At 33.9% G+C, this 23,423-nt stretch overlaps 1 protein-coding gene across 2 annotated transcripts in view; it reads right to left on the bottom strand.

Moving 5' to 3' along the window:
- VPS13B (vacuolar protein sorting 13 homolog B) overlaps positions 1-23,423 on the bottom strand; it is a 762,353-nt gene that overhangs the window by 682,350 nt on the left and 56,580 nt on the right. For both annotated transcript variants that reach the window (XM_021688693.1, XM_021688692.1), the window contains 4 exons: positions 23,200-23,323; positions 13,633-13,800; positions 8,616-8,797; positions 4,999-5,173 (listed from right to left, as the gene is read on the bottom strand). In XM_021688693.1, coding sequence (XP_021544368.1) covers positions 4,999-5,173; positions 8,616-8,797; positions 13,633-13,800; positions 23,200-23,323 — 649 coding nt within the window. The remainder of the gene's footprint in view (positions 1-4,998; positions 5,174-8,615; positions 8,798-13,632; positions 13,801-23,199; positions 23,324-23,423) is intronic.

The following is a 23,423-nucleotide window of genomic DNA, read 5'->3' as shown; positions in this document are numbered from 1 at the left end:
AATTACAAATCCAAAAAGTATTTTGTATAATCCTTATATCTTGCTGTTTAACCATAAACATTTTATCACTTTCTATAGGGGAATAAGTAAAGCCTGTTATCAACTGAGGTAAGACCTCAAATTGGACATCATCAATGATCATCTCAGTTATAAAACAAGTCAGACCACCTCTACCCAGGAAGCAGTGACCAGGTTGAGTCCACAGGGCTGGACTCTTGACCTCGGTTGTCTAAACCATTAAAACACTGCTTGATCTTGTGGAACAAAAGAAACATCACTAAAAACCAGCCACTGTAATTTATACTTATTATTAATTAAAAATTAGGTATTTTGATGAAAGATGCTTCTGAAGTTTCAGATCTTTGCTCACTGCCTTGCAGAAAGAATCAATAAGAGCCTTGAAAAGAGAAAAGCATCTCCCTAATCTCTGACTAGAATTTCTTAAAATATTCTTTTCCTTCGGAAGAGTGCATCTTAATCTGGAGCCCTTTGACAGAAGTCAGGAACTTCATGAATCTCAATGGAAAAATATATATTATTTAAAATGTAGCACTTTTAATTATGAATGTAGGTAACAAAACTGCAGTTGCATAGTTTAATTATAAATATAAGTAACAAATAACAGTTACATCACCATCAACTGTAAAACCTACAAAAATCAGATCAAACATCACTTGTGAAGCTATCTCAAAATATCAAAATGTGTGTTCACTCATCTCTGAACAAGAAAGACCTATTCACAGAAAGCTCCTCATATCTGCAGAGGGTCCCACTCCAGGACTCAGCTAATTATTACTCAATTTCATGCAGGGAAACTATTGAGGCTACTAAAAGAACCACCAGAGGAAAAAAAAAAAAAAAAAAAAAAACCAAGAAAACCACCCCTAAGACTTACACAAAATTGGGACTAGTTTGTGATCTCAGCAGAAAGAAAGAAAAAACCTTTAATTCATCAGGCATCAAGAAAGTATTCAAAAGGCTAAGTGTCCGTAGTGAGACAAAATTGGCCTTAAGCTAATGGCGGCTCTAATCTCAACTAAAAAACATGTAAAGCAAGACAAGTGAATTAAATTATTTCCACGTAACTTAACTTTTTGCTGTATACAAATATATCCAGCATCCAACAAGATAAAATTCACAATGTCTGGCATCAAATTAAAAATTATTTTATTTTTATTTTATTTATTTATTTATTTTACAGAAATAGAGACAGCGGGAGAGGGAACACAAGCAGGGGGAGTGGGAGAGGGAGAAGCAGGCTCCCCGCTGAGCAGGGAGGCCCGATGCGGGGCTCTATCCCAGGACCCTGGGACCATGAACTGAGCTGAAGGCAGACGCTTAACGACTGGGCCACCCAGGAGTCCCAAAAATTATTTTAATTTTTAAGAAAATTAAAAGAAAAAAAGTCTATATAAATGAGGTATTTAAGAAAGCATAAACAAGGAGAAATAAGGTATCTTTTTTAACAATCCAAACAACTTCTAGAGATGAAAAATACAGTATCTGAGATGAAATATAAACTAGCTGTGATTAATAGATTAGATACAGAAGATTAGTGAACAAGAACAGAAATAGAAACTCTCAACAATCAAACAAAAGAAAAAGGAAAAGAACAAAAATGAACAAGAGCATCAAAGAGCTCTGCTGAACTTCAAGAAGCCTAATATACATGTAATTAGTCTCCAAAGGAGAGAGAAGAACTGAAAAACAGTTCAAGAAATAATGCCCACCAATTTTCTAAATATATATGAAAACTATAAACCCACAGACCTAAAAAACCTTAATGTATTCCAAACACAAGTAACATAAAGAAAGGATACCATGGCATATCATAATCAAGATGCTTAAAACCTTCTGAGAAGAGATTCACAGGCTTGACCAGAGTGTCAAAGGCATCCACAGCACCCACAATAAAAGGATCCCCGCTTTAGACAGATGAGAAAACTAATTCTGACTGCTCTGCAAGCAAAAAGAGTTGCTTTCTCCCCTTTTTAACATAGAAGAAAAACCTGTCACTTCTTAAAGGACAGAACAAAACAGTTATAAAGGAAAAATTTGAAATCTACATTTAATCAAAATTTAAAACTCTGCTCGAGACACCTATTAAAAAATGAATTAGTCAAGTCACAAGCCGGCAAAAAATATTCCCAAAACATGTTTATGACAAAGGACTTGAATTCAGAATATATTAAAAAATTATGAATCAGTAATGAAACCCTACAAAGGTTTAAAAATAGGCCAATATTTAACATACTCTTCACAAAGGTAAATATATTAATGGTCAATAACCACATGAAAAGCTTCAAAATAACTGCTCATCAATGAAATGCAAATTAAAACCACAATGAGATACCACAACACATCCATCAGAATGGCAAAAAGCAAAAAAAAAAGACAGATAACACCAAATGCTGACAAAGATGTGGAACAATTGGAACTCTCCTACAATGTTGTGGGGGATGTAAAACAACACACCTGGCACAACCTCAACATACAATTCCACAATTCTACCCAAGAGAAAGTACAGCACAGGTCTACAAGAGACTTGTAGAAGAATGTCCAGGACAGCTTTATTTATATCAGCCAAAACTGGAAACAACACAAATATCCATCAACAGGAACATGGCTAAAATAAACTATGGTATATTCATACAATGTACCTAGAAATAAAAAGGAAAGAACTACTGATACATGCAACAACACAGATGAATCCCCAAAATATTATACCTTCAGGGCAGTGAAAATACTCTGTATGAAACCACAATGATAGACATACGTCATTATACATTTGCCGAAACCCACTGAATGTCAAATACCAAGAATGAAACATAATGTAAACTATTGATACAATGATGTATCAATGTAGTTGCAACAATCGTAGTATATGTGTTAGGGCAGGGAGTATACGGGAAATCTCTGTACCTACTATTCAATTTTGCTGTGAACCTAAAACTGCTCAAAAAAATAAAGTTTTAAATAAAAATAAAAGTAAAAAAGAATATTATGTTTAATGAAAGAATCCTTTCATAAGAGTTCATACTATATGACTTGATTTATATGAAATTCTAAAATCAACAGAACTTTTTTTTTTAATTCAGAACAGTGTTTTCCTGAGTGGAAGTGGGGGATGTGAGAATGATAAGAAAGGGGCAAAAGAGAAGTTTTTGGAGATACTGATAAATCTGTATCTTGATGGGTGCTGTACATCACACAGGTATACGTATTTCTCAAAACTTGAATAGTATACTTAAGATTTATGCATTTCACTTTGTAAATTACACCCTCAAAAAAATAAAAGGAACCATTACCAAATATAAACTCTAGTAACAATATGCTGCTGAAGTCTAGGGGTGAAATGTATGGATGTCTAACCCTCTCTGAAAGCCATCAGAAGCACTGGTTGAACTGATGAAGAGAGAAGTTAGATGAACAGCTATATGATAAAACAAATTTAACAAAACATTATACAATCTACGCTTTCTACTTTTCTATATATTTGAAATTTGTCATAATAGCATGTTGGGAAAAAAGTGAGCACCTTCTGGTGCTAGGTTTTGTTCTAGATGTTAGATAGTATTCCTGTTTCAGGACTTCATTGTCTAACAGGAATTCACTGTCCAGTGTGAAATAAAGGTATATTTTATACGTACATATACTTATTCATGTTATTCCCTAAGCTTTTAAGGTGATAACAGTTTTTCATAAGCTATAAACACAAAATTGCACCTTTAGAAGTGTACAATTCAGTGTTTTTAGTATAATCACAAAGTTGTGCAACCATCATCACTATCTAATTTTGGAACATTTTCATCACTCTAAAAAGAACACCTCTACCCATTAGCAGTCAATCTCCATTTCCTTCTCCCCCCCCCAGGCCCTTGCTGCTAATCTTTCTACTTCTATTGAATTGGCTATTAGGGACGTGCCATATAAACGGAATCATACTAGGTGTTCCTTTCTGACTGGCTGCTTTCACTTAAGATATTTTCAAAGTTCATCATGTTGTAGCATGTATCAGTTTTTCATTCTTTTGTATGACTGAATAATACTAGAGTATGGATATATCACAATCATTTATCCATTCATCGGGTGATTAACATTTGGGTTGTTTCACTTTTTGGTTATAATGAACAATGCTGCCATTTAATATTCACATGTGAGTTTTTATGGACATATGTTATCAATTATTTTGCATATATACCTAGGAGTGGAATTGCTGGGTCATATGGTAATTCCATGTTCAATTTTTTAAGGAACTAGATTGTTTCACAAAACAGCCATACCATTTTACATTCCCACAATCAACATAAAGGTTACAATTCTCTACAATCTTCCCAACACTTGTCATTATGTCTTTTGATTATAGTCATGCCAGTGGCCTTGAAGTGATGTCTCACTGTGGTTTTAAGGGAAGAGAACACACCTTTTTATCTCTGTGTTTTCCTACATTACCAATGTTCATACATTCAGTAGACTTTAGTAAAAGTATAATGAACTGAATAACTGAGGTTAACCCACTAGCATCCTTCAGTGAAATATATAGCCCATTAATAATGCTCTAATTAATTAACTAGGTATCCTCCAATGAAGTACACAATTAAGTGTAACTATAGTTGTTACACATAATTACATATAATAATTAAGTATATCTAACTCCGCTGTAACTCTTGGTATGCCTTCGTAAAAAATTACCAATACCACAATTTATTAGGAAATATTGATGGTGCATTACCTTAACTTTTATATAACGTACATTCCCAACATTTATATCTATTAAAAATATTAAAGTTATTTTTAGAATGTAAAAAGAAAAATCACAGTAATATCCACGATGTAAAGAAAAAAAAAAATCAAGTAGTGTCAAACCACCAAAATAAAATCATCCCATCATGTTAGAACACTGCAAAATTCAATCTAATGTTTTATTTTTTAAAGTTTCACAATGGTGAAAACACTATACAAACAATAGCTCAAAAATAAAGTTTTTATTATATTTACCTGTAATGTTTCCTAACATATCTTTATTGTGACAGGTAGGATCTTCCGTTTCTCCATCTTTAAAATTGCCTATTTCCCCATAGTAAAGAGCAATCCCAAGTTGCATTATACGGATAAACATAGGCAGTTGTTGATCTGTGATAGAAAGTTTCAAACTCTCTACTAAAGTATGAATCTGTATTTGAAAAAATAAACACATCAACAAAAGCATGTTCAAAGGAAGTACCTTTTAACATAAATAGATAAATGTTAAAAGTCCTAAAATAGAGAATACCATAAGAGAAAAGTAATGTCCCAAACATTTCCAATATGTAAGCCAAAATAACTTACTCTAATATCTTAGGAATTAAATTTGCTATAATGACCAATCAACTTTAGATAGAAACTGTACTAAGCCAAATTATATAAGTATAAATAGAAATGATGATGAGAAGATACAGTCACACTAGACATTTCCAGAAATAAAGTTATGGAACCAAAATATGAAGAATTTGATAGCACTCCCCCCACAATCAGAGATTTCTGTCACACCAAGAATAAAAGTTTCATAATGTCATTTTAGTAAAACCTCAATCCCCTTTCCAGCTTTATTAACCAAAAAGAATACATACACATTCTAAAAGCCTAAGTGAGAAAATTAGTAACATTACAACTACGGAAGTATGAACATAATAAAACTTTGTCAAATATGGAAAACCAAGTGACATACATGTTCAGAAAAGTTTTCCAAACAAGTTTTAAGAGATTTAAATAGGACATAAAATTTGTAAAATGAATCAGGTATAAGAAAGAAACAAGATTAATTACTAACAAATAGGATATACAGCAGTCAAAGTCATCCTTATAGAAAGACATTAATGGAATATAAACATAGTCTCAGTGTAATGTTCCCTGCTGTTATATAAACATGGAATAAAACCAATAAAACCATAAAGTCAAGTCTCTTGGAAGGTTTATTTTGACTTCCAAGTCTCTTGGAAGGTATTTGAGGGTTTATGAAACATGAAAAAGTAATAGTAGTCATCGTATTTTTAGGGTTAGAGGCACAAAAATTTGTATTTGAAGGGGAAGAAAGTTGCAAAAGGCTATATTTAATTATGAATACAGGTTTCTTAAAACTGACTTAAAAATCATACACTGAACAGACCAAGAAAGGGTAAGAAAACGGTTGGTAGGAGGAGTGGAGAGTGTGCAGTGCAGGCCTGCCGAACTCTTCTTAATTTGGTTTTTCTCTACCACATCCTTTTAAAATATTGTATGGCACCAATAGCACCAGCAAAAGGCCATCTTAGCTGAACCAGTAACAGACAAAGAATAAACCTTTTATATACATATATTATATGTACATCTAATATACACAAACATATACATTTAAAATATATAAGATATTTTATATATTTTATATATGGTAGATAGATTAAAGTATCTCTAAAATCAGTAAGATTAATCCCTAATAGAAAAATGGACAAAGAACCTCAATGGATTTTTCAAAGAACAAATGGCCAGTGAACATATTTTAAAAAATCTAACTTCACTAACAAATGTTAATTAAAATATATTTTAACAAGTTGTCAATTTTTTAACATGATCATATTTAAGGATAGGAACCCTCCTTGATGCTCATGAACATATACATTGGTTAAATTTTTCTGGAAACAATTTTGCAATAAAGAACACAGGCCTTAAAAAAATTTAAGCCCATTATTAAGATATTTGCAATTACCAAAATCTTTCCAAAGGAATTAATCAGAAAGTGGTCAAAGATTTAAGTCAGACTTTCATATCTCTAAAAAACTTTTTTAAAAAGTCAATTTTCAAAAACAGGGGACATGTTACTTATGTACCCATATAGTCTATATCTCAGATGACACAAACCCTAGGACATATTCGTTCCAACAGATAGAAAATTATAAAAAGCCAACCCAAAATACAGATAAATTCAAAAACCACTTAAATACATGGGAGAGACTTAAATGAATAATTACAGCATCTGGAATATTCTGGGAAATCCCCTCTCTTTGAGGTGATCAATGAGGTTAACCATGTGCTTTTAATATATACTTCCTAGGACTAGGAGTTAGAAGAATGATAGGTCTAACTCAAAATAGCAAATCTTACACCACAATGGTATTAATAAAAAATTCAATTTTATTTCAGTTGAACATAATGGTACCTCATATTTGGTGATTACCAGGGTCAAAAACCCCATGTCAACAAACTTACTTAATATTAAGATGCTTTTTAGGATGATATATCATGGCTAATCAATTTTGAGAATACAAACTTAAATGCTAACATGAAGTTTCCCTCAAATTCATTTACTTTCACTTTCCTCTAATTTAGCCACATTCTAGAATGTATAATTACATTTGTACTAATGATCAATAAGTTTATTTTATACTGTAAGGCATACACGCATCCATTACTTGCTGTCAAAATGTATCTTGAATTTATCCTTAACGTTCCCCAATGTTTCTAGCAGGTTCAAGGTGAAAGAAGGAAAGTAAGCCCATTATCCTGAGACAGAGCCATCAATACCATTGAATTAATATTTTTCTATGCTTATCTTTGGCAAAGAAGCTAATTCAAAAATAGAAGGAAAGAGTAACGGAATTTCAATAAATTGATGTGCACTGTATACAATGGGAAGAAAACTAGAACCCTGATGACTGAAGTACTACCAAAGAAAAACAGGTGGATTTCATGAATAAATATACAGTAAAGCTACATAAAAGAGAAAGTGTTACATGCTTTTTAAAAAGACAGTATTAAAAAATAAGTTATATATCCATGTACAACTAGGCACAGTAGTCAATACCCGTGTTCAGACGCAGGGGCAGCTTTTCCATTATAGCACTTTAGTATTCAAAGGCATGATACTCAACAATAAATATTCATTCCACATTAAAACTTAGTTATTAACAAGATCACAAGCTACTGTGTGAATTCTTTTTCAAAAACTAATATATGGATAGAGGTTTAGAAAACTGTTATACAAGGAAAGAACACAAGATTTACATTAAGAGACTAACTATACACGTTGAAAATATGTTCCACTATCTTGGGAGTAAAAGCTTTCACATTACCTAAAAAATTCCTACATGCTAAGATTTTAATTACATTCTGAATCCATAGATCAAAAGCTAAAATTTCCTGAACCAATAAACAAAGATATTAGGTCAGCATATTAAGCCTTATGAAGTTATCTAAGAAAGAGGGACAATAACTACAGTTATCAGATCATGTTAAATAAATTATAAGGATTGAAATATACATTGATATTCAGTCCACTATGGGTATAATTACACTTCTTATAGGATTTCCTCTATCCATTTAAAAGAAAAAAACATGAAGAAACAGCTGGACAAACTATAAAGGAAACTACAGTCACAGGGAGAAAAAAAAAGTCCCCAAAATCTCTCTACTACAACACACAATGCAGAAAGATTTAAAATATAATAAACAATAAAACCTAAAATTATAAATAGAAATAAAACTCTTACAAAAACTAATGGTATATATTTTTATGAGGTTAATTTCTTCTTTAGTAGCACCTGCAAGAACCAATAAACAAAATGGAGACATGCAACTCAACTACTAGAAAAAGAAACACCTACTTTAATAACAGATGGCATCTTGGAATTTAGGTTATCATATGTGAAATGCAGACGAGTTCTGAAGGAACATTTATACAATAAAGGATCCTGGTAAAATTCTATTTTACCACTAGCATTTCGTTTATCAAGACAAACTGTACAGTCAGAAAAATTGATAACCTTTCTCAGCACCAGATCAGTAGCTAAAAAAAAAAAAAGAAAAACCATTTTAAGTAAAAAGGAAAGTTAGAGAAAAAAGCAACCATTTTTTATTAGTACAAATAGTAAGATTAATAGAGCATTTAATACATGATGCCAGAATCCATGCAAAGAATTTCTCATTTATTATTTAAATCCTCCAACAACCTTATGAAATAGGCACAAAAATCCCACTGCAAGTATGAAGAATCAAATAAAGGACAAAGAAATGAAATAGCTTGTCCCTAATTTGCTTGGTATCTAACTACAAATTTAAGACAAAATTTATGAAAAATTTTGCTACATTTTGCTATCTGCAATGAGATACCAAATAACTTAAATATAATTCTTGAGAAACCACATTAAAAATAACATTCTGAGCAGTAGTCATTCATTTAATATCTTATACAAAAAAAACTCACAGCTTCTCTAAATTTGTACTCTCCACTATGGTAGCCACCAGCGATATGTGACTATTTAAATTTATATATAAGTTAAAATTATATAAAAATTAAATTTCAGTTCCTTGGTTACATTAGCAACATTTCAAGTCCTCAACAGCACATGTGGCTAGTAGCTACAGTACTAGACTGTAAAAATATAAAATATTTTCATCATCACAGAAAATTCTAGTGGACATCACTGCTCTAAGCAATTGATGAAGAAACTACCACGTTACCAATAAGAGTAAACAGTTTGTTTTCAAGGGAATAAAAATGAAACAACTGCTGATAAAGTATCAAACTAGAAAATGAAACCTTTAGCAAATGAGAAGTTTTATTCCTAACTAATAAGCAATTCCTAGGTAACTATTAGGCCCAAATCTACTACAATTTACATAGTATATAAATAAATGATTTACTGATATATTTCCTTGTGTACATGTATGTAATAACAGAACTAGAAATGAAAGAAACCCTCTAGATACTTCCTTCACTCTCTTTTTCATAATAATTTACTGAATGTTTGCTATCAGATAATACACTAAGTCTTTTCCCTCTGCTATCTTTTAATATTTACATCCCTTTGTTTAAAAGATGTGAAAACTGAGACACAGTAAGGGGAAATAGTTTAATGTTAGTTTATAAAGGACAGACCAATCATTCAAACTCTGGCAACCTTACTTGAGAATTCATGTTTTTATCTATTATGCTGTAAGAAAATAGTGGTCTATATTTTGAGGGTATTCTAGAAAATTATTATTCACTGACAAAGGAAATTATTAAAGCTTTGAAAATATTTTTCTTAAACACTAAATATAACAACTACCTTTTAAAAACTTACAAAATGAATTCTAGTTCTGGTACATACTTTAGATAATGTGAAATTAAATTGCAATTTAATCTGTAAAATGGGGATAATAATTATGTCTATCCAACTCTGGAGCACTCCTGAAAATGATCTGGCATTATTTTGAAAACGTGAACATTTGCTCTCCTCCCATCTAACAAACCCACTAAGTGTATGTCCTTAAGAAATGCTTACACATATGCATCAAAAGGTATGTACAAAGATTCCTAATAGCACTGTTTGTAATAGCAAAAATCGGGAAACATCCCAAATGCCCATCATCAGAACAATTAAGTTCTGGCATACTTAAAACAGCAGAATATTATTCACAAGTAAAAATAAGTGATCTATAACTACATGCAACAATATGGAAAAATATTAAAAGCATGACATTGATTGAAAACAGGAACCTGTTTTACTCAAGCCTCAAATTCCCAACATAGAGCATACTATCTTTACAAAGCTCAAAAATACATGTAATATATTATTTATGTATAATCACATCTGACACTTTTTGATTGAGATAAAATTCACATAACATAAAATTAGCAACTTAGGGGCGCCTGGGTAACTCAGTCGGTTGAGCGTCTGCCTTCGTCTCAGATGGTGATCCCAGGGTCCTGCCCCGTGGGGAGTCTGCTTCTCCCTCTGCCCCTCCCCCTGCTCGTTCTCCACCCCCCCCCTCAAATTAATAAAATCTTTTAAAAAAATTAACAATTTAAAGGGTACAACAGAGTGGCATTTGGTATACTGACAATATTAAGCATCAATCAGCACAATCAATTTCAAAACTTTTTCAATACATCAGAAAAGAAACTCTGTACCCTTGAGCTATCATCCCTCAATCCCCTCATTGCCCTCCCTACTCCCCAATCCTGAGACAGTCCCTAATCTACGTTCTGTCTATATAGATTTGGCTATTCTGTGCAGTTTAAGTGGAATCCTACAATATACAACTTCTCTGTCTGGCTTTTTTCACTTAGAATGTTTTCAAGGTTCATCCATGTTGTAGCATATATCAGTACTTCATTCCTTTTTATACACAAGTCTTTTCAAGCAATTATATAAATGATAAAATTTAATACAGCAGTTAACTCTAGGAGGAAGGGGATGAGATAGGGAAAAACACACTCGTGGGGGTAAACTACTGTGTATGTTCTAGATACTTAGAGAAGAGGTGCTCCTTACACTGTTTTATAACAAAATATGTGACCTAAATCTTTATAAGTATCAAATGTTGCATTAAAAATAAAAGGGAAAATAATAGTAACTATCTCAGAAGGTAAAGGATTAAAACCAGATAACGTAAAAAAAGCACAGCACCAGGCTCAGCAGTTAACAAGAACTCAACAAGTGAAAGATACCATTTTTGCTGTTTTTATCACCACCCTCATATGAACTTTCATGGGGATACTTGATTTTCTTAAATACATTAGCACACTGGTAGTAATGATAATTCACATTTTACAAATGACTCACCCAAGGTTATACTAAGTTAGTGGTGGAAGGAAGACTGAAACCAAGATGCCCTAACTCCCAACCCAAGACACTAATTCACTATAATGTCCCAAAGTAATATTTACATTCCTTGTATTTTAAAACTATAAATGAAACTTCTTCCCATAAAATGTCAACACATTCAATCCTGCATTATCCAGTTCTGCTTGTTTTCCATCGTCCTTAATGTTTCCTTGTGGCCTTTGTATGGAATATTTTTCCCAAAGAGGATGATAGGGAGGCATTAACAATGTCTCAGAAACAATGCTTGGGACTTTGCATATGCGCTGATTAATGCCTCACAACAAAACTGTGAGATCAAAACTATTCTTCATTTTAAAATATAATGACTAAGCGGCACCAGGGCAGGCTCAGTCAGTAAAGGATACTGACTCTTAATCTCAGGGCCATGAGTTCGAGCCCCACGTTGGGTGTGGAGCCTATTTAAAAAAAAAACAAAAAGTAAAGACTGAAGCTTGGAGAACACACAAAAATGAGACTGTATCAAATTCTGCTAGTTCCTAGTTGTATGCCTAAACTAGGCAAGTTAAGTAACCTTGAGACTAAATTTCCTTTTGCTTTCCTTTTAAGTAGGACTTAAGATGAGTAAGTGAACATATAAGTAAATGAATGAGAAAGAATATCACTTTATGGAATTATGAGAATTTGAGAAAATAAATGTAAAAAATTTTAACAGCTCATTTTCTGAGCACTATGTACAAGACACTTTTATAAGTGCTTTCAGTGCATTAATGTATTTAATAAAATAACTCTATAAGGAAGCTCCTATTTTACCCCCATTTTACAAATGCAGAAACTAAGAACTGGTCAAGTAAGTCACCTAAGGTCATATAGCTCTACTAAGTGAGACAGCCAGGATCCAAACTCAGGTTGTCTAACTTTAGTGCCAACACTGTTAACAAATACATACCCTGGCAAGTCACAGATAAAAGGTGCTCACAATAGTCTCCTCACTATATTTTTTTTTTTTTTTTTTTTAAGATTTTATTTATTTATTTGACAGAGAGCACAAGCGGGGGAGCAGGAGAGGGAGAAGCAGAAACCCTGCTGAGCAGTGAGCCCGATGCGGGGGCTCGATCTAAGCATCCTGGGATCATGACCTGAGCCAAAGGCAGACGCTTAACCGACTGAGCCACCCAGGTGCCCCTCCTCACTATATTTTCAAAAAATGTCCACTCCTTACCCTATCAGAATATTTATCAAATATTATGATTTATTAATATCTCTTCTGACAAAAGAAGCAGTGTCTCTTTCACAGCTGTATTTTCAATGCTTAGCACAGTGCCTACCATGTAAAACATAATAAAATAAATGGTAGTTACTAAAATTATATTACTTAATAGTTCTTTTAATGTAAGCAGAAGAAGATTACAGCATGTAACAGTCAAAAGAGGCTTTAGGATTATCCAGAACTCCCAAATACACTCTGGAATATACAAACCAAAAACATAAATCAGTCAAATACATTGTTTTGCCATTACCAAGCAATACAAAAGCAACATGTTCCATTTCCTCCTTCAAATATGTCAAAAATTTTAACTATTTTTATTACTACAAACCCATTGCACTGTAAAATGTTATATAATACATTTGAAACATGTGGCAGGTAAGAAAGAATAAAAATTAAGAATATTAAAAATGGAGTCTGGGATTTCTTCATTTGAGGGTCTATTAAACCTATAGTTAGTTGTATGCTAAATTTTTTTAAGATTTTATTTATTTGAGAGAGAGAGAGCACAAGAGCAGAGTGAGGGTCAGAGGGAGAAGGAGACTCCCCACTGAGCAGGGAGCCCATTGCGGGACTCAATCCCGGGACTCCAAGATCATGACTTGAGCCAAAGGCAGACACTTAACCAACTAAGCCACCCAGGAGCCCCTGTATGCTAAATTTTATATATGTTCATTTTTCTAGGCTGAAGCATAAAGTTCTCATCAAATTTATTGAAGAGCCAGTTGGCCCAAAAAAGGTTTAGAAACCAAGACAACTATTTCAATAATGGAAAAATCTATACTTTTCTTAATATTTACTCACCAGAAATATCCATGAACGCACGATCCCATAATTCACCTACTGTATAGCACTCTGCAGAAGTGATATTGACTGAAAGAACAATATCATCTTCAACATATTTTAGTATGAGATTATTTATAACAATATTTACATTATTTACTACTCGTCTGATCAGACTCTGCACATAACCTATAAAAGAGAAAAAAAAGGATTCAATTAGCCATAAGTCTGTCAATAAACAATTATTCTTAAAATGTTATTGAACTTAATGTATATGATAGGTGGGTATCATTTAGCATATTTTGCAAAGAAGAAACAGTCAGGTGGACAGGCTTGCAATACTGACACAGCTAATAAGTAGCATATCCACCCCCAAAAACCATTACCAAGAAGTTCTATATAAGGAAGTGTTCATGTACTAAGAGAAATCAGAGACTAACATAATACTAGATCCCAGTCAGTGATAATCCTATATTCAGTACTTTGTCTGGTTTCTGCCTATTTTAGAAACATTTTCCCAAATGAAACAATGTTACTAAACGCTGATTATATAACATATTAGAAGAGTTGCTTCTTTAAGAGTTTCTTTTTGAGCCATCTTCTCTTCCTACTTTAAATAGCCATAGAAGTATTCAAAAGTTAGGCTGGGAGGAAGAAAGGTAGGAGAAACATGACCATCATAATGGATTCAAGTATTTCCACTTACTAATAAGTAATATTGAAGGAGGGTAGAGGAGAGAATAAGAATGAGGAAGAAAATGTAGACACAATTTAGAGACAGAGACAAAGAACACAATGAAAAGAAAGAAAAAAGAGAAGTATGGAAGAACGGAGAAAAAGCATAATGCGAACACAGGGAAATAAGAACAATAAACAAATAGCAGTTTAAAAAAAAAAAAAACAGAACTAGTGAACATTCCTTTTTGCCCTAGCTTGCCTAAAATCTCCAAAATTTTCTTTTAATTTTATGCTACTATGAGATACTCCACATTCTCAGAAGCTTCTCACACAATAAATGTGTATACAGATACATTAGTAAGGAATTTAATTGAAATTATAAATAAAAAACAAACAGCATTTTAAGAAAACACAGGAGAAACATATGAAAGACTTCACTTGATTCAAATGCACTTCCGACTATAAAAGTTATTTAAAAACTAAATAAAATGTTAACTATTTCATGAACTATCCTACTTATATTCAGAACTTAACTGGGCAAAACAGAATCAACTTCTGTCAGCAACTGTCACTGTTAACACCTACACTAAAACCTGCTGAGAGAAAGCCTATTTAAATCAATTCAACCATAACACCTTTGCAAAAACCAACTCCCTCATTCATTCCCAAAGGATATAAATAGGAAAGAAATGTAAAACAACTAATTTCAATTTTTTCTCCTATGTGGAAACTATTAGCAGCTTTTAGAGTGCCAATTATCATATTCAAAGAATTAACATACAAAATATCAATAAATTTAAGGTAATAAATACTCTTTTTTTTAAGATTTTATTTATTTATTTATTTATTTATTTATTTGACAGAGAGAGATACAGCAAGAGAGAGAACATAAGCAGGGGTAGTGGGAGAGGGAGAAGAAGGCTTCCTGCGGAGCAGGGAGCCCGATGCGAGGCTCGATCCCAGGACCCTGGGATCCCATGACCTGAGCCGAAGGCAGACACTTAACAGACTGAGCCACCCAGGTGCCCCGGTAATAAATACTCTTATGAGAGTAGACACTAAAATGCTTAACAAATTAAGCTTCCAAAAGAAATTTTAAAAATCAAAAGTTTCGATCTTGGAATGTATATTCCCCCATGCTATTACTACTCAACACAGATGTTAAAAATAAAAATAAAAATAAACATCCTGTTTCTAAGAAGTCAAGAAGCATGACTAATATTGGTTTTCCTATTTCTGAAAAATATGTCATCAATAAGGAATTCATAAAAACCTCTTAAGAGTTCATGACTTTTTATTACCTTCAAAAGAAAAAAATAAACTCTCGAAGACAGAACTGGAGAAAATATTTAGTGCAAAGTAACAGAAACATAATACTGTAAATGTATTTTAACCAACAAAACACTGCTAATGGATTTTTTAATCTATTTTTTAGTATTTTCCCTCAGTTTCTCATTATAAAAGTAGCATACAAATTGAGATGAATAAGCCAATTCACCAAAGAATATTAAAGAATAAAATATCTAAAAAGAACGACCCCCAGAGACTACATTTCCTTATTAAAAATGCAATACCAAAATAACAGAAACTAACCAATGGAAAAAATGATACAGTGTCTCCCCAATCCTCCATAATAACTTAGTTCTAAGTAAGCTATAGGAGAGTGTCAAACAGCAGATCTACTAGTTCTCATCACTAAATATTTAGATAGTCCCTGAGAGTATATCTGTTCAGATGACATAACAGTAATCCAGGTCTATTCCCTAAGCATCTGAAAACGCAAGGTCACTCTGGGGTAAGAACCTACAAGATGTCATACTGGATGGCTCTAAAACAGCTGCCTGTTACTAATCAAGCTTTCCAGAAATTCCTAATCAAACTTTCCAGAAATTCCTATCATTATCCAACTCTCGCCCACCCATAAACCCCATTCCTCCAGACATATATACATCTATGCCCACAGGGCCAGATAAAACACTATGAACTTTCATGGACTTTGCTCATACTCTTCCTTCAGTTTAGAGTACTCTTTGTCCATTCTCCCTTCTTGTTACAGTCCCAGTATAAATGTCTTCTCCCCTACAGCCTCTTCTCCAATGTCCCCCAACCTACACAACATTAAGAAGATTGTATGTGCTATGGTAAGCGCTGTGAATTGTGTAAAACTGATGAATCACAGACCTGTACCCCTGAAACAAATAATACATTATATATAAGTTAAAAAAAATTTTTTTTAAAAGCTCTCCAATTTTCACCTTTTCTGTAATAAACAAAATATAAACATTAGATATCCTGAAGGTTATTGACACAATAGTTTTTAGCATAACCCACTTTTAAAAGAATCAATATATCAATATATTAAAGAACACCTGGATATCAGAAATGACTATCCATGAGTATCTTGTGCTTCCCCTTCCATCCAGATTGTAGAATTATTACTGAGATAAGGACTTCTAAGCCATACATAATGTCCATACAGTTTTCCTCAGTGAAATGTGAGCAGACTATGTATCACTTCGAGCATGGGAGGATTAAGAGGTAGAAAGGTCTTCTCCAGACTGTCCTCTTGGAAAGGCTGAAAGCAGTAATTCTAAGTCTGGCGTAGGGCACAGCAGAGCCTCCAAATAAAAGAAGCCTAGGGGCACCTGGGTGGCTTAGTCAGTTAAGTGTCTGACTCTTGATATCAGCTCAGGTCTTGATCTCGGGGTCATAAGGCTGAGCCCCATGTTGAGCTCCATCCTGAGCATAGAGCCTACTTTAAAAAAAAGAAACCTGGGCTTCTAGTAGAATACAGTCTTTATACTGGTACATAAAGAAAACAACACTTCTGTTAGGTTAATGCTAACTGCTGGGAACTTAACCAGTGGATTAACCCAACTTACACAATGTGTCACTGTTACTAGGAAAAAAAAAGTTTTTCCTGAAAATGTTAATGGAAGATATTAAAACAATAAAAGCATAAAAAATAGATGTGAAATGCATTTCTTTTTCATTTACCATAGATCTTCTCTACTCTTAGATGTTCCAGAAAGGAACAGTGATTATATAGCTTTAAAATCTTGTGGTCCCCCACAGGCAGAGAGAAAGGAAATGATTATGCTATCTTCTATAACAAGACATTGCCATTCTTGGCTTAGGTTCTTGAACAGATGATATATTACAAATATTCCTAAATTATCTCATATACTCTCCAATTATTATTAAACTCCCTTTCAAGAGATTTTTCAGAATACCAAGCCCTAACAGCCTAACATGGCAAACATTCAAATATACACACACACCACAAACTGTATCTTCCACTTCATATTCAATATTTTCTGCAGAAAAAATTTTGACTGAATGACTACTAACTTAGTACTCTCTCTCCTCGTGTATACCAAGATATCTGAGTTTCCATTTTCTTATCCACAAAATGTGGGCTAGATCAGAGGCTTAGCTGGAACCTAGAGATGGACTTCAGCAAGAATGTGAATACCTGAAGTTATGTGCAGTTTCAAATGTGCGTATGTGAGTCTACAACTTTTTCAACAGATTTTCAAGGGTCCATGTCCCAAAAAAGATAGACTGCTAGACCAGAAAATCTTGACATTAGCTTCTTATTTCACATTTCAATGAAGGGACTGTGATTATTGAAGAAAACACTGTGATTTTCGTGCAGTTCAGTTTCTGTGCAGTGTAGTAAACATACAAATGCCTATTATCAGCCAGACACTGTTTAGATCAGGGGCTGGCAAAATGAGATCTTTGCATCAATTTTTATAAATAAACTTTTATTGGAACACAGGCCAATACATTAGTTTATCATTTATGTTTGATTTCATGTGAAATCAGAAGAATGGAATAGCGGCAACAGAAAATATACGGCTTGCAAATCCTAAAATATTTAATAACTGGCCCTTCAAAGAACAGGTCTGCTGTCCTCTTTACTAGATGATGATCAAAGATGACTAAATCATAACTTCAGACCCAGTAGGCAACATGATTTTTAAAGTTTATCTATATCCTAAATATTTTTATTACATTTAAAGTATATCTATATCCTAAATATTTCTATTAAACTAAATATTTCTATTAAACTATTATCTATAACCTAAATATTTCTATTAAACTATATATATATATATATATATATACACACACACACACACACATACATATATTCTGAGTAAAAAGGTAAAAAGAAAAAGAAAGAGATAATTATATGACAAAACCAAGAAAGAGGAAGCCATGCAATGGAAGACAAAGTTTATCTCTGAGCTTCCTAACAAACAAATAGAATTTTTTTTTTACTAACTATTTAATAATAGAAAAAACATTTAATTAAAAGACCCTGAGTAAATTAAAGGACAATATCATATAAAGCCATTTTTGGATAAAATGACCTTCAATAAAAGCCAAAGGCTGTATACTTCAGAGAGCACAGAACTGAATAGCCCAGCTGTCTAACTCAGAAGTAGTCTCACTTTACAAAGACAAAATGCAGAGAATACAAAGGAAAGCATGAATAAATAAATAAAACATCCTTAAACTTTCTAAGTAGCAATTATCAACATATTTTACAGGATATGCTAAGCCCACAATTTAAAACTGTTATTAGCAGTAATCAAAGGTCCTAGCCTATATATAGATCACTTGATTGAAAGAGAACATGTATACTTCAAATCAGTCACATTCAAACTCTTTTGAACCCTCTCTCCAAGGAAGAACTATTACACTATAACCCAGCACAAGTGCACACATATGCACAAGTTTCTTTACTAATAACTTTACTATATGCCTTTATGCTATGAGGTTTTCTATTCTTTCCCATATATTTTAAATGCTTGCTATAACCCACTAAATTGCTCTTCCAATGCACTAATTGTCAGGATCCATTATTTGATAAAAGACTGTTCCATTTCCTTACACCACACACAAAAATAGACTCAAAATGGTTGAAAGACCTCAATGTGAGACAGGAATCCATCAAAATCCTAAAGGAGAACACAGGCAACAACCTCTTCAACCTCAGCCGCAGCAACTTCTTCTTAGAAGAAGGCAAGGGAAGCAAGGGCAAAAATGAACTATTGGGACTTCATCAAGATAAAAAGCTTTTGTACAGCAAAAGAAACAGTCAACACAACCAAAAGACAACCGACAAAATGGGAGAAGATATTTGCAAATGACATATCAAATAAAGGGTTAGTATCCAAAATCTATAAAGAACTTATCAAATTCAACACCCAAAGAACAAATGATCCAATCAAGAAATGGGCAGAAGACATGAACAGACATTTTTCCAAAGAAGACATCCAAATGGCCAACAGACACATGAAAAAGTGCTCAACATCGCTCAGCATCAGGGAAACCCAAATCAAAACATCAATGAGATACCACCTCACACCAGTCAGAATGGCTAAAATTAACAAGTCAGGAAACGACAGATGTTGGCGGGGATGCGGAGAAAGGGGAACCCTCCTACACTGTTGGTGGGAATGCAAGCTGCTGCAGCCACTCTGGAAAACAGTATGGAGGTTCCTCAAAAAGTTGAAAATAGAGCTACCAGACGACCCAGCAATTGCACTACTGGGTATTTACCCCAAAGATACAAATGTAGGGATCCGAAGGGGTATGTGCACTCCGATGTTTATAGCAACAATGTCCACAATAGCCAAACTGTGGAAAGAGCCAAGATGTCCATCAAGAGATGAATGGATAAAGATGTGGTGTGTGTATATATATGTATGTATACACACACACACACACACACACACACACACACACACACACACAATGGAATATTATGCAGCCATCAAAAGGAATGAAATCTTGCCATTTGCAATGACGTGGATAGAACTGGAGGGTATTATGCTGAGCAAAATAAGTCAATCAGAGAAAGACATGTATCATATGATCTCACTGATATGAGGAATTCTTAATCTCAGGAAACAAACTGAGGGTTGCTGGAGTGGTGGGGGGTGGGAGTGATGGGGTGGCTGGGTGACAGACACTGGGAAGGGTATGTGCTATGGTGAGCGCTGTGAATTGTGTAAGACTGTTGAATCACAGACCTGTACCTCTGAAACAAATAATACATTATATGTTAAAAAAAAAAAAAAGAAGATAGTAGGAAGGAAAAAATGAAGGGGGGGAAATCGGAGGGGGAGATGAACCATGAGAGACTATGGACCCTGAGAAACAAACTGAGGGTTCTAGAGGGGAGGGGGGTAAGGGGGATGGGTTAGCCTGGTGATGGGTATTAAAGAGGGCACGTACTGCATGGAGCACTGGGTGTTATACGCAAACAATGAATCATGGAACACTACATTAAAAACTAATGATGTGGGGCGCCTGGGTGGCTCAGTCGTTAAGCGTCTGCCTTCGGCCCAGGTCATGATCCCAGGGTCCTAGGATCGAGCCCCGCATCGGGCTCCCTGCTCCGCGGGAAGCCTGCTTCTCCCTCTCCCGCTCCCCCCGCTTGTGTTCCCTCTCTCTCGCTGTGTCTGTCTCTGTCAAATAAATAAAATCTTTAAAAAAAAAAAAAAAAAACTAATGATGTAATGTATGGTGATTAACAACATAATAAAAAAAAAGAAAAAAAAAAAAAACACTGTTCTAGACACCAAGAAAAGAGAGTGCAAAGAGGATATTAGATATTGATGTATATTCTTTTCATATTCAAGAGCCACCCATCCTTCAAGGGTGTAGAACAAATGACTATTGGAAACACCAAAACTATTCTCAAAAAGCATCTCTGGATCTATGTAAATGCTCAAACTCCAAAATTGTAACCACAGCCATATCTTTGCCCTAGAAAATTTTGAGACCAGAAATTCATCTCTACCATGGAAGAACCTTAATATGGTTCCCAGGCAGGATAAGGTTGCCAGAAAGGAGTCCTCAAATAACTATATGAGTCAACCTTTAAATGAAATGATTTACCAATATCCAGCTGGATTCTCAAATTATCCCTTCTTTTTCCCCTTTGGCAAGATTAACTTTAACTGCTCTGCCTCCCAGTAATCGCCCAACAAGTTCAGTTACTTCCTAAATCAACTCCTTCACTGTGATTTATGTCGGCATGAAAGAGGATACCAGTCCTCCTGTTAGGTAAGGCAGGAAAGCACATGTTAATCCAAACGCTACCTCAAGTAGTTAAGAATACAGTTCTGTTTCATGCCCTCTAAAAATAGGATTTTTTCGGTTATGTTTACATGTTTTTATGTTTTATACTTTACGCTCCCAAAAATAGACCAATTTTCCCAATTCTGATTATCAGTGTAAATTCTAATAAAGGCTTTAAAGAATCTTTTAAAAGTCTGGGGCCTCTTTTGAGTACATCCAGGTTAGCCAACAGATTTTTATCTGTGAAATCAACAACTGACAAAAGCTTTAAATTTATCTTAAACAAGTTCTTTCCTAAAAGAAAAAGAAATGTTATAAAACTCAACAGTTAAACCTAAAACTGATTATTCTTTGCCAGGATATTGATGGAGAGAATTCAATAAAATAGCTGGTATAGGAAATTTTGAGGGGATATACAGTCAGTAATTTGGAGAGGTAAAGGGGTTGCCCATTTAATAAATAAGAATAAGCTACAGTTTAATTTACACTTTAATTCACCAAGGATTTTTCCTAAGAAGTAGTAAGAAAAAATCTAGAAAGTTCTGGAACAATCACACCACTCTAAGGAGAATTAGAAATATTCAGAAGTAAAATATCTTCTTCTGGCACCTTCTCCAGCTATAGCAATTAATCTATTTAAAGCCAAAGGGATTACCAAAACTTGTTAAGTTCAGGAGAATATAAAGCATCAGCAATAACATCACTACAACGTTAGTTTAAAATGTTCAACTCAAATGTAACTTAGAACATATCTGAGGGAGGATGGTTATGAAATGCTGTATCTAACTCTAGCCTCTTAGAAGATGGTACCAGGAGTCTGTCAAAAATTAACTAGGTTAAAACCAACAGAAAGCCTACAAACTTTTTGGCACAGAAAACAAATATGTACCAATGTCAACTATACCTCTGAGAAAAAGAAATGACTGATGAATAAAATCAAAGAGAAGTGACTGATAGAAACAACTCCTAACAGTAAAAAATCAGCAATGCACTCTGGCCACAGAGCTGACACGTCATGATCACATTATTCTTCTTCATTAAATAATTACTAAAGAACTGTTGTTTGTAAGCCACTACTATTCCAGGTAAATAAAAATTTCAGGAAATGAAAGAGATGGTTACAAAATTCTGTGATCCTGTTGGTGAATTCTATAGTTTCCTGAAACTCAGAACAATCTAGTGTCTTTCTACTTGGGAAGAATAAAACAAGATGAAACCGTAGAGGGAGACAAACCATAAGAGACCTCTTAAGCATAGGAAAGAAACTGAGGCTTGCTGGAGGGGAGGTGGGGGGGCGGATGGGGTAACTGGGTGGTGGGCATGAAGGAGGGCATGTGATGGAATGAGCACTGGGTGTTGTATGCAACTGATGAATCACTGAACTCTACCTCTGAAACTAATAATACACTATATTGTTAATTAATTGAACTTAAAATTTTAAAAAAGGAAACCCCCCCCGAAAAAAAAAGAAGCAAGGGGAACAAAGAGGATACTAGTCCTCCAGTTAGGTAAGGCAGGAAAGTGAGAGTGAGTGACTGAGAAAGCAGAGCCAAGTCTTTGTTTGGACAGGATGTAAGAAAGAAACTTAAGAAACAGACCTGCAGCAAAAGAGCATCAAAATTTCAATAAAAGACATGTTTGAGGGCTCTGGACTCAATCTGTTCTTATGTCATGAGCAAATGCACATACACATATAGTCTAAGTATTCTATGACACTAAATATTGAAAGTGTACATTCTACAACAGGCTACAACAACGATTAATAACAAGTGAAATTTTGGCTTTACCAAGCTCATTAGAAATTACCTGGTGGTAAATCAGGATCTGTGGGAGCAGCCTGCTGAATTGTTCTTCGGGGTTTTACTGATGATTTCGTGTTCTCAGTAGTACTTCGGTTGGTAGAATTAGAACCACAGCTTTCATGGTCATCCTATTTTTATTTTAAAGAAAAGGAAAGTATCAACCACCATTCAAGAATTAGGAAAGGTTTTTTTAGTTGAATATATACAATTTATGTTACTAAATTTGAT

Source organism: Neomonachus schauinslandi, chromosome 4, assembly GCF_002201575.2.
Source record: "Neomonachus schauinslandi chromosome 4, ASM220157v2, whole genome shotgun sequence".
NCBI lineage: Eukaryota > Metazoa > Chordata > Mammalia > Carnivora > Phocidae > Neomonachus > Neomonachus schauinslandi.
The sequence above is the reverse complement of the archived record's forward strand: the minus strand, read 5'-3'. Positions and strand labels throughout refer to the sequence as shown.